Source organism: Delphinapterus leucas, chromosome 11, assembly GCF_059928025.1.
Source record: "Delphinapterus leucas isolate spDelLeu-1000000601 "Yukka" chromosome 11, BTC_Dleu_Yukka2, whole genome shotgun sequence".
In the NCBI taxonomy this organism is placed as follows: Eukaryota; Metazoa; Chordata; class Mammalia; order Artiodactyla; family Monodontidae; genus Delphinapterus; species Delphinapterus leucas.
This window is the reverse complement of record NC_143139.1, coordinates 28,248,640-28,269,121: the sequence shown is the minus strand read 5'-3', so window position 1 is coordinate 28,269,121 and position 20,482 is coordinate 28,248,640. Positions and strand designations below refer to the sequence as shown.

At 34.5% G+C, this 20,482-nt stretch overlaps 1 protein-coding gene across 18 annotated transcripts in view; it reads left to right on the top strand.

Annotated features, from left to right (window-relative positions):
• Window positions 1-20,482, top strand: part of CPNE8 (copine 8) — a 350,243-nt gene that overhangs the window by 308,001 nt on the left and 21,760 nt on the right. For 14 of the 18 annotated variants that reach the window (XM_022577941.3, XM_089920493.1, XM_089920498.1 and 11 more), the window contains 3 exons: window positions 564-621; window positions 5,274-5,347; window positions 12,379-20,482. The exon at window positions 12,379-20,482 is cut by the window's right edge and continues 21,760 nt beyond it. In XM_022577941.3, the coding sequence (XP_022433649.1) occupies window positions 564-621; window positions 5,274-5,347; window positions 12,379-12,567 (321 nt within the window). In that variant the 3' untranslated portion in view covers window positions 12,568-20,482. Of the gene's footprint in view, window positions 1-201; window positions 5,348-12,378 lie in introns of those variants that run through there. The other 4 variants (XM_089920500.1, XR_016394895.1, XR_016394896.1 and 1 more) reach the window with 4 other exon arrangements.

The following is a 20,482-nucleotide window of genomic DNA, read 5'->3' as shown; positions in this document are numbered from 1 at the left end:
GTGGTTGCTATACTGTTCTACCTACCTGTTGGTGGATCTTATATTCTTACCATAAAATTATTTTATCATACTAATAATAACTTTCTATAATTATCATTTGTATGCATTCATTTACTATGAAAATTGCTTTTCCTAACCATAGCTATAAATGAAATAGAGTACTACTTTTTCACAAATATGGTACCTTTTTTTCCCTTTTAGCAACTGAAACATTTTTGAGTGGAGAGAGAACATGGAAAAAGAGACCAAAGGTACCCAGAATCAGCTTAGGAATATTTTGTCTGAGGATAGCAAGTGAAAGCAGATGCTCAGTACTTTTAAAAAAAATATATTATCCAAGACTGGTCATTCCTGAAGAACATCCCACTGAATTAGCATATGTACAGAGTTCAGAAAGGATAAGAGTGGAATCAAGTATATTATTCTGTGTTAATTTAAATATGTTCAAAATATGAACATCTGTGAAAAACATCAAAGCTCAGGATATTTTTTTCTTCTTAATTCTTAGTTGTTTTCTCAATTCAGTTTCTTAATTGTGAACTAACTGTGTGTTCTCTTTGAAGGCTTCAAAACTTCCAATGTCAATAATTATAGTAGGTGTTGGGCCAGCAGAATTTGATGGTGAGTAATAAAATTTCAATAGTATTCCTTGGGAGTTTATTTAATCTGACTCATTATGCACCTAGGTTTCTATCACTCATTTTTTGCATATAAGGATGTGAGTGTGCATATGGATTTGTATACAGTGTCCATGTACATATAGACATAAATATAGATATTACATGATGGAGTCTATTAAGGTGAGTAAATTAAAAGGATGTCTTCTGAGTAGGACATTATCTCTGTAGTATAGGATAATTCAACATGTAGCTTTCTGTTTTATTAAAGATGGTGTGTACCTGAAAATATTTCTTAAGACCGAGTGATAAATTGAATTTTTGTTCCCAAGGCAAAATACACTCTGGATTCCCTAAAAACTTTTAAGGATGAGCACTAAATTAATAAACCACTAGGTTGTAAAATAGAAATATTAACACAAGCATAATAATGGATTTTCAGACCTTGGCTAGTTGATAGACATTATCTTTATAAAAATTTAAGTTCTGTCATATGAAAGAGCAAAGTAAAATGAAAATGGAATTGACCATCTGAAATTTAATGAGACTTTATACAATTATGCTAAATTCACTTACTGGGTACTTTTCTGTTTGGGCTCACGCCATCTTCAAATGCCAGTTAGTGTGACGGGTGTTTGTGTGACTACTGATCTGGGTAAACTTCTCTAAGGATAGCCTATTCCTCATCACCTGATGAATTCCTTTAAGAGAACTCTATGCTAGACATCAACTGCATAACCACAGAACATTCACCTTGCTCAGGTGTTTTTACATTAATGATGACAGTATTTAGCTTGGAACTTTAGAAATGAGAATAATTTTAGAATATTTGGAACAACTTTTGGTTGTTACAGGTTAATTTAGGCACATAGGTGGTTAATTTTTGTATGATCATCACTAGGATGATTCTTGTTTAACCACCAGTGCCTCCTCCATAAGGATAGTATAGATCTCTCAGTCTCAGGTAAAACAACACAAGCAGTTATATTGCTGATCCTGAAAATTCTTTCCTTTGATTCCATGCTTGGCTGGTCACACTTTATATCATTATAATCTTCCAGTTTCTGAAGCAGAAGTCATTTTAGCTCCTGCTAATATTTTCTGTGTCTCTGAATATTTACATCTGTTTACATTGTCCATCAGGCATGAATCTGAGATACCACTATGGAGTCAGGAAAGCTAAGACACATCTTTCTTGTTAACACTTTGTGTACTTGGTCATCTGCATTAAGCAGTGACAGACTGTGGTTCACAAACTTCACTGATTGCTAGGTTAAAATAACTCATGATTTCTTCTTCAGTTACTAATTTGCTTTTGCCTCTCAAGTATGCACTTCTCATTGGGTAAATTCCAGGTCTCCCAGACTCCTATGGAAGGCCGTTGTTAGGTGTAAGCCCTGTCACTTGTTCCCCAACAGCTCCCACGCATAATGTGTAAATAGAGAGCCACTGGCTCTTCCTATGTATATTTCTGGTCATAAATTTCTATTCAAAGCAGTAGGCACAGCTATTTGGATACTACCTTCTTACAACTGCCACACCTATTTATTTTCCTCAATTTTTTTGTTCCCAGTGAATTATTTATCAGGGTTTTGAGGTATGAAAATTCATCATTTCCCTCTCTGACTTCTTGAATTAACGAAAAAAAAAAAACATGCAGGAGTCACTCAGAGATCAGAATATATTTTATTAATAGTAGTGTAGAATTGGAGAATTTGGGTTGCCCTGTGCACAGAATCAGACTTCTTGCTACTTTTTTCCCCAAAGATTAAATGACCTCACCTTTATCTCCAGGCCTTCTCTGTACAGGGGCAGATCCTTGCCTATTAAGCATGCCACAGGGAGAAATTGTCTTCAACTTGAGGATAGGCTGCTCCAAAAGAGAGAGATTCAAGATCGTTCCATCTCCCAATCTTAGTTATCTTGTGAATCACTCCTCTTTTCATGAGGAAAAGTGAGCAAAGATTATAGACAAAGAGGGAAGTTGCCATCCCATAGAATTCCCTCCTGGGAATTAAAGTGAAACTGTCCTCTGGCAAACCTGTGAACAGGGAAGTAAGGTCCTGAAACACCTGATTTCTGCTTTCACCCTGCTGGAAGAAAATTTCTGACTTATATTCAAGTTGCTGCTATCCTATCAGAAGAGCGTTTTTCTAGGCACTTCCAAATCTACCATAAGTAAGTTTAAATAGCACGCATAAATTGACATAAAGACTGAAATAAAACTTGCAGATTTTATCAGTTAACCACATAAATCCAACATCTACACGTAACTTAACCAGGAGGTTTGCACAGGCAAGAAATGCAGCATTTTGCCATTCATTATTTGAAGGTAGAGGAAATATAAATAAACTACTAGATTCATGAGTATTTAAATGTCTTGTTTCTTTATTTCAATAAGAACAATTTAAAACTTTCTGTATAATTTCTCAAAGCAGGATTTCTTTATCCTTAAAAGGCAAAAAGTCAAATTAAAGTAGCATCTGGTTAACTGCTTTGATACAAGTTAGGAAAGGGAGAGAACTATAAGGGATTCTAACATGATTTTGTCTCCCAAGGCTAGAAAGAAATACAGGTCTGTATCTTATACATCTTTTTTCCAGAGACGGGTACTGATGGGGAACCTCTGCTTACAATTTCAGGCTCCTTGAGGACTAGATGATCTGAAAAACTGAAGGGTGAACATTTCCCTTCCACCACTTATATGCCATTTCTTTTCTCCTTGTTCTCAAAAGTGTAGCCTCCAATTCTGCTACCCATAGCCTTTTAACTCAAAGGACATACTGAAAAGTGGGAGATATTTTATAGGATCTCATTCTATTACACTATTGCCTGAATAACTGTCACTTTCTTTAATTGAAGTAGAACACTTACAAAGGCCAATGGAGATTGTAGAGGATTGTAGAAGGTGAGGCCCAGATTATCATCTAATTTTTGTTTCCCATTTTAGAGTGAGTATAGGGTAATTGTTAGGAGTTATTAGCAAACTAGATAATAAAGGAGAAAATTCTCCAATTGCTGGCATGTCACAATCAGTGTACATTTATGTCTCAAAGTAATATGAAAATTTTGAAAACAAACTTAGACCAAAAAAAGGAATTAACTATTGAAAATATCTGGGTATAATGAATTTTCCTATTTAAATCCCTAATAAGTAGGAGAGAAAAAAAATAGCTCTTTTATATTTTGAATGTTAATTACCTTATTATTGGTAATTTACATGTTACTAAATTATGACATATATATCTAAGGAGATTATTGGATGATGGCTCACTAACAGTTAGGTGTACTGGCAATGTTTCAGCCCAGACATTGATCCCTGAACATGTGTAGAAAAGTAAAACTCAAAACCTGTTTTTTAAAAAAAACAAGCTTATAGATATAGAAAACAGATTGGTGGTTGCCAAAGGCTTGCCAGCACTGGAGGTGGGTGAAGTGGGTGAAGGAAGTCAAAAGGTACAAACTTCCAGTTTTAAAATAAGTATATCGCACGAATGTAATGTACAGTGTGGTTAGTATAGTTAATACTGTATTGCATATATGAAGGTTGCTAAGAGAATAGATATTAAAAGTTCTCATGAGAAGAAAAAAATTTTTAATTATGTATGGTCAACTAGACTTATTTGGTGATCATTTCACAATATATACAAGTAGCGAATCATTATGGTATATAGCTAAAAATAATATAATGTTATTTGTCAATTATACCTCAATCAAAAAAAAATAAAATAGGAAAAAAGAGTAAAATGTCTTTTACCCAAATGCATTATCCAAGCACTGAGGAAAATAGTGAAAAGGTGAGGATTGTATTCTAATATATTTTAGAAGGCGACAAAGCAAACATAATTGCAAGTGGCTCTCTGGAGTCTGGTGAATATCATGTGCATACAAAATGGATTATTAGTACGAGAATATACTTTAAGTACAACTTAGCATTCCTCGTGTAATTAGTTATTTAGAGAATTCTCACTGAAACATTAAACTCTGGAAAATGTTCTTAATTGCAGCGTAACATTATTGTATACCAGCTGTCCCGTTATATCACAGCATTCCCAAATACCAGTTGACCTATGTAATGTTGAAATTATTTTTAATCAACAAAAAAATCATACTTCAGAAATTTCATGCTTTATCCAATCACTATAAGAGCAGAGAAAATGCCTTTTTGTTTTTAAATCTATTCATAAAAAGATTACAGACAATATGATTATATAGCTTTGTGTAGTTTCAGAGAGAATAAAGTTCAAATTGTTATTGGAAGTTCTATAATGATTAGTGCCTAGTTTCTTAAATTAGAAAGAAAAAATTAAAATTGAATGAATTAGCATCACTTGCTGAATCAGTCATGTAAGCATGTAATCCAGAGTTAAGGATCTATAGAATGGGGAGATGTACCTAAAGACTTCTACACTGCACAGGCTCTCCTCATCTTTCTAAGGGTCACGTGAGGTCTTAGCTTGCTTTCTCCACTTGTAAAATTTGCACTCAGTTAAGTTTTGTGGAAGAAATCACCGAGGAGATGAAAGGATCAACAAGCTTCCTGCCTTTGGCATAGGACATATTGCTACTTCATACATCTTGATTTCATTATTGCCTACATTTGTTATAGTATTTAGCTAAAATGCACTGAATAAATGATCCTATTTTATTTTCAAGCAATGGTTGAATTGGATGGAGATGATGTAAGAGTTTCCTCCAGAGGAAAATATGCTGAAAGGGACATTGTGCAGGTAAGAAATTTAATGAAAATTATTTATTTTGTTCATTGTGAAGAGCCCATGTCAGCTCTGATTTGTAAATGAAGAGTTTAAATTGAAATCAAGCATCTCAGGTTCTGTTTAATTTAGGCAGTTGATTCTCTATAAAATGCATGTTAAGTAATGGCTTAGAATAAGCACCAAATTACTTTCACCCATACTTCATGTTCACCATACATAAAATAGAATTGTTAATAAGTGTCTTTTCCTACTTTATTATTACCAGAAAATATCATTGAGATCTTTAGTAAAATTAAAACCTAGAAATATAACAGGCTTTTAATGATGCTTATTTATTACTTAGACCTCAATAAAGATTAAATATATTTTAAGACAGCTGATACATATTCAGTGTAAGTAAACTTAGTAGAAACAAACCAAAAATGTAGATTTTGTTCTATTTCTCCCATAGGTTATGGTTAGAAAAGTGGAAAAATAGATCTTATATATAAATATAAAAATTATATAAAATATATAAATTATAATATTAATATAATACATGGTAACATAATAATATGTATAACACTATAATAAAATATAACATAATAATAGATTATATATCTCTATATATAGATATATAGACATATATATGATTCATAATTCTATTAGAATCAACAAAAATACTTAACTAAAGCCTACTATTCTGGGAGCGAATAGAAAGAAAAAAGGCAGTTAAAATTTATAATTGAAACAAAGGAATTAAATCAACTAAATTTCTGCATACTTTAGAGTCTTCATATCTTTTAGGAAGTCAGAAGCAAAAAAAGACTGTGAAGGGAAGACTAAATGGAAAGGAAAGTTCTCAGTACAATTTGAGCACTTAAAGGAGCAAACAATGGAATTCAATATTATCTCCTAAATAATAACCTATATATTCACCCATAATACAGTCATTAAGATAATCTAATTCGGAATCCAAGAGAATTTGGTTCAAATCCTGGATTGTCCACTGTGATAACTTGGATAAGCTTTCTAAACTTCAGTGTTCTGGCATTGTTTAAAGATTTTATCAGATAGTATATATAAAATACATTACATTACTGAAATAGAACTCGGTAAAATACAACAAAAGTAATTTTAAAAATTAGAGAGGGAGAATAATGTAAAATAATCTGTAAATATATTATAAAGATTAATCTTGACAAAGATAAAAAAGCATTCTTCTTCATCAGTCAGCAAAATTAAGTTTTAAAATAGAAACATCTGTATAACAGTTTTTTAAGAAGATAATTAAATATGATTTAAACCTAATGTTTAAATATTAACATTAAAATGTTAACATTTTAACCTAATGTTCTTGGTAGCGTAAAAAGCACGCACACATGAATAATTCATTTAAAAGCAACTGAGAAAGGGAACGTGGTGATGTGATCATCTATTTAAGAATCCCACGATGTTTTGTTGTTTTTAAGTAGACCCGCGATTATTCACCTTATGCTGATTAGCATAATTATAAGTCCAAGTAATTACACTTTTTCTAAAAATCTCTCCATAATGTCTAGTTCACAGTAACCAAAAAATCAAATTACTACATGGAAGTATGAATTTGAAGTCCTTTAAAATGTATTATGTTGCTGTTGTAATGCATTTTTACAAAGTTAAAAGAGACAGCTTTATATCTCATAGTATCATTTAAATGCTGCTTAAGGGAAACTGGTATTACTCTCTCCCTTAGAAGATAGTTAAGATTGCTCACATCATTAAGATTTACTTTAAGAGGATTAACATGTTATGTTAGTGACAACCAACAGTTGTTGGTTATTTTATTTATAAAACAAAAATTCCCTTGATCATGAAAGTATTTCATCTCTAATTGGATATGCTACATTGGACAGAACAGTGAGATAGGACTCAGATCTATGATCTTGAACAAGTCAGTAAATCTCCCTTGAGCCTTTCATTCATTACCTCCAGACTCTCCATTCTTTTATCTTCGCTCTTTCCATGATGTGGTGAGTCTCAGAGGAAGTAACAGACATGAAAATACTTTGTTACTTATCAGTATAAGATACATAAACACACACACACACACATACACATATATATATATATAAAATTATATATTTCCTCTCATTGAAAGTCAAAATCTTGAGACTAATCTATCACCATTAAGTGACACTGAGATCACCAAAGATTTTGAAGACACCTGACGATATAGCTAAACACTCAAGGGATTCTACCATGTAAAGTTGAACTGAAAGAGTCATGAGATCTCACAGATACTGAACAGAAACTAAAATCTTCCCAGAGAATTAGTAGCCTCCTGAATGACAGTGACACCTTGACTTACATGTCTATATTTAGTTAAGGATATCTGATGCACTCTTTTCTAATTTCATGGAAAAGTTGCTAAATGGTATTTGGTCTATTAAAAATAGTTCCCACTGGGCTTCCCTGGTGGCGCAGTGGTTGAGAGTCCGCCTGCCGATGGAGGGGACACAGGTTCGTGCCCCAGTCTGGGAAGATCCCACATGCCGCAGAGCGGCTAGGCCCGTGAGCAATGGCCACTGAGCCTGCGCGTCCGGAGCCTGTGTTCCGCAACGGGAGAGGCACAACAGTGAAAGGCCCGCATACAGCAAAAAAAAAAAAAAAAAAAAAAGTTCCCAGGGTAAACATTTATATATCACATTGTGTCCAAGAATTAACATTTTTTCTCTCACCTTGAATAAAATTTTAAAACCTTCCACCATTACAGGTTTCCTGGTCCTACCATTCACTAAAACATTTTTTAAATGAGTTATTTTTAAGAATAGAAATATTCTTGAATATTTACAATATTGGGGTTGCAAGGGCACACCAAGAATAATATTGTCAATCTTCCTACCACCAGGAAATATCTAAGCCATCATAATCAATGCTATAAACACTGCTGGCTAAAATAATATCAGAAAATAGGGTCTATTTAGGCTCTCTTACCTTTTTGTTTTGTAATAAACTGAATAAGATATTGTACTAAATCACTTGAAGCCCTCTCACCTACCAGTTGCTCAATAAATGCATTAATATCAGTTTCAGTTATTATTATTAGTATTTTGGCATAGTCCAGTGGGAAGGCATTTTTATGTCACCGTTTCATAGTAACTGTACCTTGACATATGACACTGTAGTCAGTCTTATGTGTGATTATGTTCATTGCCTCAAGATTCACTCTCATATGACTATAATATAAACAGTATGCAGGAAGAGATTCTATGGTTGTTATTCTAAAACTTAAATGAATTATTTTCTTAAATCAATATATGTAAAGGCTTTCCATTTGTTTCTTTGCTTGCTTGTGCTGTGGATTGGCCATTGTATATAATGCAATATCATTTCTCCTGGCTGCATTCAGCTGCTGTCCAGCCTATCACTCCCTTAAAAATTATATTTAAATCATATCTTTCATTAAAAGGAGAAAAATTACCTTGAAGGCTTAGACTTGAAAATCACTAATGGAGCTCTGCAAAGTAGGAACAATCAAATAAAATTGAGCAGAACCACAACTAAAAGCTCATTTGCCCAAACTGATTCAAACTTTTTTCACAAATAGGCAGAGCTAGCTGTTAGAGCAACCACATAGAACATTTTCCTTGTACAGGATAGATGCTAAAAGAAAGATGTAGCGTGTCAAGGAAATGGTATATTTCAACTGAACAGAATGCATTTATTTGTATTCTTCATATGAATGGGATAAATGAGTGCAAAGTAAAAATTGATTTGTTCCTCTAACCTGAACAGTTTAAGGGTCCAAGTTAATTTGTGGTAATAGTCAGTGATCAACATACATTCACAAATGTGTGAGTGTTATTTTGAACAGGAGGTCCCCAGGTACAGTGATCAGAAATTAGTGATTAAAAGGGACAATAAACAGAGGGGTCTGAGAAGTTGAGTGGAAAATTGTTACTGTAGAAGGATATCAGCAATAGTCCAAAAAGAAAGAGAATATATTTTTGTCATCAAAAGTGTAAGGTTTAACATTAATAAGAGGTAAAGGAAACAGAGACACTTGTCATTTTCATCTCTCACTTAGGGAAGTACCTCATGACTTGACTGAAGAGATGAATATTCCTTTGGAAAAGGATTGGATACTTTAGGTTATTGAGTAGAAGATTCTCAACATCTTTTTCTCTGCTCCCAACACACATGTGGGATAAGAGATGCTCCTGTTGATAATATCACTTGCTATAACAGTTACGCTTAACCCAGGGGCAAGGTCCCTTAATACTCAAGGGACGTATCAGAATCTGTTCCTGCATTTAGCAAACGTAAGTTAAATGAGATATATACTTCCCTCCTCAGCTGAAAATTAAGATTTCTTTCTTACCCATTGTTTATGAACATGTTTTAAAGATGAGTAGAAGTGTATGTATTATGAGAACAGTGATTATGAATCTTAGTTTTGACATTCCAGAGTATCATAACATTCTTAAAAATGAATTTATATTTACTTCAATAAAAAATTTAGCACATCCTATAGCATTTGCTGGAAAGGTGAAACAGCAGGTGTTTTAAAATAACAAAAAGGTCAGGAATTACAGTTTTAGATTATAATACTGGTACCTGAGTTTGAAAGAGATAAAAAATTGGTAAAAATAGTTAAAGTTTGATATGAATGTAAATAAAAGACTAGAAAGAAAAGTCTCATATTTATATTGCACATAATTTATAAATTAATGAATAGTAATAATAATGACTATCATACTATACATATTATGAGTTGAACACTATTTTATGCACTTATGTGTTGACTTATTTAATACAGCAACCTAATGAAGTAGGCATTATTATTATTATCCTCATTTTATAGAAGAGGAAACTAAGTCAGAGAGAATACCAAGACCACACAGCTAATAAGCAGCAGAACCAGCATCTGAACCTGGGAAGTCTAATTCCAGAGTTTCTGAGAATAGGGAGTAAAAAGATAATTGAATTTAATTACCATGGTCTAAGAGAAGAGTAAAGACCAAAGTAAAAGTAAATATAAGAGCAAAGTTGAGGTAAAGGAAAAACACAGCAGGTATAATATCCCCCTTCCCTAGAGAAGTATCAACTATCTGCTAGAGTGTTGCCATTTCCCTGAAATGTAGGTATTAGCTATAGATTCTTCAAAAACTGATCTCCTAACAAATAGTTTAAAAGATAATTATGTATATGTATAGCTGATTCACTTTGTTATAAAGCAGAAACTAACACACCATTGTAAAGCAATTATACTCCAATAAAGATGTTAAAAAATAAATAAAATGAAAAAAGGTAATTATGTATATACTAACCATATCATTACTAAATTTTTTTAAAATACTATGCCTTTTAAAATAAGAATGAAATAAGCTATAGCTGAAATTAGAGATCTTTTTCTTATTAATCCCTCACTATGTTGATTCTTATTTTCTTACCTTTCTAATTATAGTTTCAGAGAGAAAAATAAACCTAAATTTGTTTGCACCTCTTTGTCAGGTCTTGTCCAAGTCAGATAATATGACTTCACTAATGTTCATATCCTCCTATTTCTCTTCTCAGCTGAATATTATATTCACTGTTAGTTTTTCCTTACCCTTACTTAGCTACCTTTAGGGTAAGAGAAAGATTTGTCACCTTTCTATCACACTTTTCTAAAAGTTGTGCTGAGTTTTCCACCTGGTATCAAGACAGGGTAAAATTATGGTCATATGTGTATGCTTCTGTCTATAAGGTACCTTATTTTAAAAAGAAAGGAGTACTTTTCTGCTCTTCCTTAAAAGAGACTGCTTTCACTTCATAAATGGTATTACATTTGCTATTTGATTTCTTAACATTTTAACCTGCTTTATCTGTCGCAACCTGAGTGGTTTAAAGTCTGCTTCCTAATAAAAGTTAATTTTCTGAAGGCACATCTTGGGTAACTGCTTAAATCAAAAGTAAATTTTTCAAAATAAATTTAAAACAGTTACATTACACTATGAGATGAAAGTGTGAACACTCTCTGTTTCTCTGGAGGAAAAACTGATTTAATATAAACTTTAAAATATTATATTTGAAAATTGTTCAACCTCCTGAAATGTCTTCGCTGTGCCTTTTCTCCAAGACCTAAAATTACTGTGTCCCCAAACTATCACAACATTAACAGTTACAATCATTCCCAGTTGCTTTCAAGAATCATGATGTCTGTAAGGGGAAATTGAACTAATGCCAACAAACAGCACAGTGTTTATTAAGTAACCATTATAAATGAGAATGGAATCAGGCAATCTATTGCCAGAGTATTCAGTGATAATTATTCTCACATGATTGTTTATATAAAGATAGAACAATCATTTTTATGTAATGTAAAAATAAGAATATTGATATTTGATGATATTTCAATGAGAAGTATACCAAAATCTTATACTGAGGGTTTTTGGTTGTTTATTTTTTGCCTTTCCAAATAACAGATATAAAAAACAAACATTTGGGGCATGATTCAATGTACTGAATATTTTGGGTACCTACTAATGTGAACTGTGTAAATTTTGTATTCATTGTCTATGTGATTTGATGGTCTAGTAATATAATTAAAAATACTTTACATGTGTTTAGGACTCTTTAACAATATACATTATTTTTAACCCTGATTTGAGTAATACTTCTACATTGAAAGCTGAATTAAGCATGCATTAATTCCATTTGACAAGAAACTGAGCCCTGAAGAGGATAATGCTCCATCCAATTAGGTGTAGAACTCAAAACTGCAGAATACATGTAGCAACATGATGGGTGTATCAGGACCCGGAGACAAGAGTTATTGTGGGGAAAAACATAGGTAAAGATTACATCCCTTTTTAGATAAAGTATATATTAGAAAGTTGTGGCCACTGTTAGAGCTATTTGTAATAAATCAAATATCTTTAAAATGCATAGTTATTATCATGCATCTCACCATTACTCCAGGCTTCTCTGATTCTCCTACAACCAAATGTTTACATATGTTGGGTTTTGTGTCTATTTTTTTATTTATTTAAATAGCATGCTAAGGTCTGTTAAATAACTTTCTTTCACCTCTGATTTAGTTTGTGCCATTCAGAGATTATATTGACAGAAGCGGAAACCACATACTCAGCATGGCTAGATTAGCTAAAGATGTCCTAGCAGAGATCCCAGAGCAGTTTCTCTCCTACATGAGGACCAGAGGAATCAAGCCATCACCTGCACCTCCCCCGTACACCCCACCTACACATGTGTTACATACTCAAATATGACTGTGCTCCAAAATGCTAACGTAACTACACTTCAGTTAGAACTGCTGAGTCCATGCTTTTCTCCTGGTGCTCTATAAGGAACCAGGGAATGAGATACTTTTCTCAGTTTGGTTTCAGCAGTATTGGTTTGTATGCTTTCTTGGATCCAAAATTTATTATCTTCCTAAACCAAAACTGTAAATACGGTTGTTGCATGAGCAACAGAAAAATTGTTTAAGTGCTTGAAGCAAAATATGGATGTATTCTCTGAATCTTTAAATGTTTTCTAGACAGAAACAGTTAATTTCCAATGTACTGTTGGGAAAAAGCACAACCTGTGTTTTTAACTCAAATATTGTCCTTGACTGCTATGTATATAGGAAAGCGGTCTCTCTATATCAATGTTTACATGTTACTACTTTTTAGATTCCAATACTTTTATAACTGTTCTTAAGAATACAAGTTTTGAATATTGAATCCTTTGTCTTCTAAATTGCAATAGCTATAATCACAAGAGCAATATCTCTTTGAATGACTGTCTGGAGAAATGCAATTGCAAGCAAGGGAAGGTAAATATACTTCCATATTTCTCAGTAAGTGAATTGTCTTATGAAGCTGTATCTGCTTAGTAATCAGTTCCTCTGTGCCATTTGCCAAGTATGGGAGTTTACACTTAGCAGATGTGTATTCTGAAAGAACATGCATTTTTCATGAAGTTTGGGTTCTAAATTTAGACTGCAATTTGTTTATGTTTTGTAATGCTAAGTAGAAATAATAAAAAGTCAAACATCGTGAACTGTAAATGCACAGAAAATACTTGGTGTAAAAAGTAGCATCTTTATATTACAATACTATGTAGAAAGACTAAAATCCAGAATATTTGACTGTCAACCATGTAGCAGATGTTTTAAACTTTCTATTTCATTGTACCTTGTCTAGATATTTTAAGTCAAATGGATACTGGCTCTCTTGATTTGAATTCCTTTCCAAGTTGCCACGCAGGGTGCACAGGCTGGAAGTTTTTTGCGAAATTCCCAGTTAAATATACACAACCATGTGACGTAGTGCACAACACATTTGTGAAATAACCCACTCCTATATACTGACTGATCTGCCTATCCACAATTAATTGTAAAGAGTTTTTGCATGTACAGTTTTTATGAGAATTGCAGTTTTGTGGCAAGAATGACAGTTGTGTCTAAATTAAAACATATCTTTAGAACAAATGGCCTTAAATTCTCACAGAATTCCTGGAAATGACTGTGAATTACCTTTAAGTAATAGAAAAGTGAATTTATTTTTTTTCTTTTGTGTCAACAATGTAACTGCTTTATAATATTTTCCTTACTTATACCCTATTTACTACTTGGTTTATTTCTACTGTATGTTGTTCTCTTTGTCCCACGTTGACTAAGGGTGACTTTTATAAGCATGAAACTATTTTACGGAAAACAAAAATATATACATTCACATATCTAACAGAATCGATGTTATATAATTATGTACTCCTAAATTGTCCATTTTGGAGTATATATTAAAATCTTTTAAATATTAACTATTTGCTCTGTAAACTTTATGTATAAACGACATGGAATCTGATGATTTCCTTTACTGGTCTCAAATATTTATGTCAGTATAGTTTATTAGCCTACAATTGTATTATTTGCCTTCATTCATCAGTCCTAAAGAATGAAAATAAATAAGATCAATATTATTTCCTTCTTGTCAAACATGTTATTTTTATTTGAATTGATCAGAAAAAATGAAAGATGTACACTTCTTTATTTAAATAGTAGTGTGCCCAAACCTAGTGGGGGCAAATGGTTAAGAAACAGTCCCAGTTACAAGCCTTATCCTTTGTATGGCTGAGAATAACCATAAGAAATGTATGTGATGTTAGTTCTATACATAAGATTAGAAAATACCTAGACTTGTCTCTTTGTTGCATAAATGAAAAAATCAAGACTGAAGGGGTTAGGTGATTTATCCAAGACTATGTAACTAGAGTAGAGCTCATTACCATTGTGAAAGTACTTAAATTTTGTGAGTTGCTGTTAGGAGAGGTACAATGAATAATACCAGAGACATATTCCGTAAATGCAAACACATTCCAATAGTTGCACATACAATCTGGGTATCAGGGATATGAACATTAGGTAATGAGCAATGAGAAAGATATGTATCGAGAGAAGAGTGATAGCTCCAAATCATCAAACCTGCTGCAGAAAACAGCAGGACTATAACTGGGCACCCTCAAGACCCCCAAGAGCTTTGGATGCTGTTCTCTCTCTCTAATCCCATTCCCTTCCTCTCTGATGAAAACCATTTTAACTACAGGATGAACCCTCAGCCTTCTATTCAATCATCTCCATCATCTGGTTTTAGCCGGTTATATAATATCAATTTCCATTGCTTCCCAAATGAATATTAAAACTATCCAGGCTTGTCTCAATCACTCTTCCCCAACCAATTTGAGTTCATTTGGAGACTCAAGCATAGTTCATAATTTTTCCTTCCATCAAGCTCTCTCCTTAGGCCTCCACCTAGGATATTATTTGAATGTTCTAACTCAAGCCCCAACTCCACCTATGTTCTTTTAAAACTTCAGCTAACAATAATCACTACCTTCTATGAACTCACTTTTTCTTTGCATTTTAACATATTAATCACCTCATATTATATATAAACTATTTTACTTTGTTTGGGGCGTCTTGTCTCCCCAACACCAGAAAATATGATTTAATGGCACCTGGAATAAGTAAATTTTCAAAGCTTTCCAGGTTACTGTAATGTGTAACTAGGGAGTATAACTGTTGCAATTAAAGAACATCAGATGATTCAACCACTACTTTTAAAATTCTCTCTCCCAGCATGTAACACGGGGAGGAAAGAAACGGTAGATAAAACACTGAATAGTGTTGGGGGGGCAGCAGTGACAGTAAGTATGTAGCATAGGCTATTTTGTTCTTTAGACTTAGTGAAGACAATTAGGGGGACTCATGTACTTTTTTTTTTTTAAAACTGTGGCTTATCATCAGTTTAGAACATAAAGAGGTTTCTCTCAAAAGGATGAGGTCGATGTGGTTGTGGTTTTTTTAAATACATATTTATTGGAGTAAAATTACTTCACAATACTGTGTTAGTTTCTGTTGTACAACAAAGTGAATCAGCCATATGCACACATATATCCCCATATCCCCTCCCTCTTGAGCCTCCCTCCCACGCTCTCTATACCACCCTTCTAGTTCGTTGCAAAGCACCGAACTGATCTCCCTGTGCTATGCTGCTGCTTCCCACTAGCTATCTATTTTATATTTGGTAGTGTATATATGTCCATGCCACTCTCTCACTTCGTCCCAGCTTACACTTCCCCCTCCCCGTGTCCTCAAGTCCATTCTCTATATCTGCGTCTTTATTCCTGTCCTGCTCCTAGGTTCATCAGAACCAATTTTTTTTTTTTTTAGATTCCATATATATGCGTTAGCATATGGTATTTGTTTTCCTATTTCTGACTTACTTCACTCTGTATAACAGTTTCTAGGTCCATCCACCTAACTACAAAAAACTCAATTGCATTTCCTTTTATGGCTGAGTAATATTCCATTGTATATATGTGCCACATCTTATTTATCCATTCATCTGTCAATGGACATTTAGCTTGGTTCCATGTCCTGGCTATTGGAAATAGTGCTGCAATGAACATTGTGGTACCTGACTCTTTTTGAATTATGATTTTCTCAGGGTATATGCCCAGTAGTGGGATTGCTGGGTCATATGGTAGTTTTAGTTTTTTAAGGAACCTCCATACTGTCCTCCATAATGATTGTATCAATTTACATTCCCACCACCCTGCAGGAGGGCTCCCTTCTCACCAACACTTTCCAACATTTATTGTTTCTACATTTTTTATAATGGCCATTCTGAACATGTAAGGTGATACCTCATTGTAGTTTTGATTTTCATTGCTCTAATAATTAGTGATGTTGAACATCTTTTCATGTACCTCTTGGCCACCTGTATGTCTTCTTTGGAGAAATGTCTATTTAGATATTCTGCCCACTTTTTTTGGGGGGGGGTTTGTTTGTTTAATGTTGAGCTCCATGAGCAGTTTGTATATTTTGGAGATTAATCCTTTGTCCGTTGTTTCATTTGCAAATATTTTCTCCCATTTTGAGGGTTGTCTTTTTGTCCTGTTTGTAGTTTCCTTTGCTGGGCAAAAGCCTTTAAGTTTAATTAGGTCCCATTTGTTTATTTTTGTTTTTATCTTCATTACTCTAGGAGGTGAGTCAAAAAAGATCTTGCTGTGGTTTATGTCAGAGTGTTTTTCCTGTATTTTTCTCTAAGAGTTTGATAGTGTCTGGTCTTACATTTAGGTCTTTAATCCGTATGGAGTTTATTTTTGTGTATGGTGTTATGTAGTGTTCTAATTTCATTCTTTTACACGTAGCTGTCCAGTTTTCCGAGCACCACTTATTGAAGAGGCTCTCTTTTCTCCATTGTATGTATGTTCTTGTCTCCTTTGTCATTAACTAGGTGACTATATGTGCGTGTGTTTATCTCTGGGCTTTCTATCCTGTTCCATTGATCTATCTTTCTGTTTTTGTGCCAGTACCATACTGTCTTGATTACTGTAGCTTAGTTTGAATTCAGGGAGCCTGAATTCCTCCAGCTCCATTTTTCTTTCTCAAGATTGCTTTGGCTATTCAGGGTCTTTTGTGTTCCTATACGAATTATAAAATTTTTTGTTCTGACTCTGTGAAGAATGCCATTGGTAGTTTGATAGGGATAGCACTGAATCTGTACATTGCTTTGGGTGGTATAGTCATTTTCACCATATTGATTCTTCCAATCCACGAACATAGTATATTTCTCTATCTGTTTATGTCATATTTGATTTCTTTTATCAGTGTTTTATAGTTTTCTGAGTACACGTCTTTCACCTCCTTAGGTAGGTTTATTCCTAGGTATTTTATTCTTTTTGTTGTGATGGTAAATGGGGTTGTTTCCTTAATTTCTCTTTCTGATTTTTCATTGTTAGCGTATAGGAATGCAAGAGATTTCTGTGCATTAATTTTGTATCCTGCAACTTTACCAAATTCATTGTTGAGTTCTAATAGTTTTCTGGTGGCATCTTCAGGATTTTCTATGTTTAGTATCATGTCATCTGCAGTGACAGTTTTAGTTCTTCTTTTCCAATTTGTATTCTTTTTATTTCTTTTTCTTCTCTGATTGCCATGGCTAGGAACTTCCAAAATTATGTTGAATAAGAGTGGCAAGAGTAGACATCCTTGTCTTGTTCCTGATTTTAGTGGAAATGCTTTCAGTTTTTCACCATTGAGTATGATGCTTGCTGTGAGTTTGTCATATATGGCTTTTATTATGTTAAGGTAGGTTCCCTCTATGCTCATTTTCTGGAGAGTTTTTATCATAAATGGGTGTTGAATTTTCTCAAAAGATTTTCTGCATCTATTCAGATGATCGTATGGCTTTTATTACTTAATTTGTTAATATGGTGTATCTCATTGATTGATTTGCATATATTGAAGAATCCTTGCATCTCTGGGATAAATCCCACTTGATCATGGTGTATGATACTTTTAATATGTTGTTGGATTCTGTTTGCTAGTATTTTGTTCAGGATTTTTGCATCTATGTTCATTAGTGATATTGGTCTATAATTTTCTTTTTTGTGTGATATCATTTTCTGGTTTTGGTATCAGGGTGATGGTGGCTTTGTAGAATGAATTTGGGAGTGTACCTCCCTCTGCAATATTTTTTGATGAGTTTGAGAAGGATCGGTGTTAGCTCTTCTCTAAATGTTTGATAGAATTCACCGACGTACTTGTTTCATAGAGGATCAGCAACTGCCAAAGATTTTACTGAAGAGCATGCCTTGTCCTTTCAGCTTGTGTTTAGTTTAACTATTTTATGCCATTGTGTTACCTATATATGTAATTGACACAAAAATGAGAAGATACTTAATAAAAATTCACTAAAGATTAATTTCTGTCATTAGCACAAGTAGGATACACTTCCTAATAAAGAAACAGAGCTGAGGATCAAATTAGTTTCCTTTGGGTGCACGTGGTATAACTTACTAAAGATCAAAAGAATGGAAATCTACTTGTAAAAAGTTACACTTGAGGAGCTTCAAGATGGCGGAAGAGTAAGACGTGGAGATCACCTTCCTCTCCACAAATACATCAGAAATACATCTACATGTGGAACTGCTCCTATAAAACACCTACTGAACGCTGACAGAGGACCTCAAACCTCCCAAAAGGCAAGAAACCCCCCACGAACCTGGGTAGGGCAAAAGAAAAAAGAATAAACAGAGACAAAAGAATAGGGACAGGACTGGCACCGGTGGAAGGGAGCTGTGAAGGAGGAAATGTTCCCACACACTAGGAAGCCCCTTTGCGGGTGGAGACTGCGGGTCGCAGCCGGGGGGGGAACTTCGGAGCCATGGAGGAGAGCACAGCAACAGGGGTGCGGAGGGCAAAGTGGAGAGATTCCTGCACAGAGGATTGGTGCCGACCAGCAGTCAAGAGCCCGAGAGACTTGTCTGCTCACCCACCGGGGAGGGGGGTGGGGTTGGGAGCTGAGGCTCGGGCTTTGGTCAGATCACAGGGAGAGGACTGGGGTGAGCAGTGTGAACACACCCTGAAGGGGCTAGTGCACCACAGCTAGCAGGGAGGGAGTCTGGGAAAAAGTCTGAACAGGCCAAATAGGCAAGAGACTTTTTCTTCCCTCTTTGTTTCCTCCTGCGTGAGGAGAGGGGATTTAGAATGATGCTTTTTTTTTTTACATCTCTACTGGAGTATAATTGCTTCACAATGGTGTGTTAGTTTCTACTTGATAATAAAGTGAATCAGTTATACATAAACATATGTTCCCATATCTCTTCCCTCTTGCGTCTCCCTCCCTCCCACCCTCCCTATCCCACCCCTCCAGGCGGTCACAAAGCACCGAGCTGATCTCCCTGTGCTATGAGGCTGCTTCCCAGTAGCTATCTACCTTACGTTTGGTAGTTTATATATGTCCATACCTCTCTCTCGCTTTGTCACAGCTCACCCTTCCCCCTCACCATATCCTCAAGTCCGTTCTCTAGTAGGCCTGTGTCTTTATTCCTGTCTTAACCCTAGGTCCTTCCTGATATTTTTTTTCTTAAATTCCATATATATGTGTTAGCATACGGTATTTGTCTTTCTCTTCCTTTTTTTTTTTAAACATCTTTATTGGGGTATAATTGCTTTACAGTGGTGTGTTACTTTCTGCTTTATAACAAAGTGAATCAGTTATACATATACATATGTTCCCATATCTCTTCCCTCTTGCGTCTCCCTCCCTCCCATCCTCCCTATCCCACCCCTCCAGGCGGTCACAAACCACCAAGCTGATCTCCCTGTGCTACGCGGCTGCTTCCCACTAGTTATCTACCTTACGTTTGGTAGTGTATATATGTCCATGCCTCTCTCTCGCTTTGTCACACCTCACCCTTCCCGCTCACCATATCCTGAAGTCCGCTCTCTAGTAGGTCTGTGTCTTTATTCCTGTCTTACCCCTAGCTTCTTCATGACATTTTTTCCCCTTAAATTCCATATATACCTGTTAGCATACGGTATTTGTGTTTCTCTTTCTGACTTACTTCACTCTGTATGACAGACTCTAGGTCCAACCACCTCATTACAAATAGCTCAATTTCGTTTCTTTTTATGGCTAACTAATATTCCATGTATATATGTGCCACATCTTCTTTATCCATTCATTCGATGATGGACACTTAGGATGTTTCCATCTCCGGGATATTGTAAATAGAGCTGCAATGAACATTTTGGTACATGACTCTTTTTGAATTATGGTTTTCTCAGGGTATACGCCCAGTAGTGGGATTGCTGGGTCATATGGTAGTTCTATTTGTAGGTTTTTAAAGAAC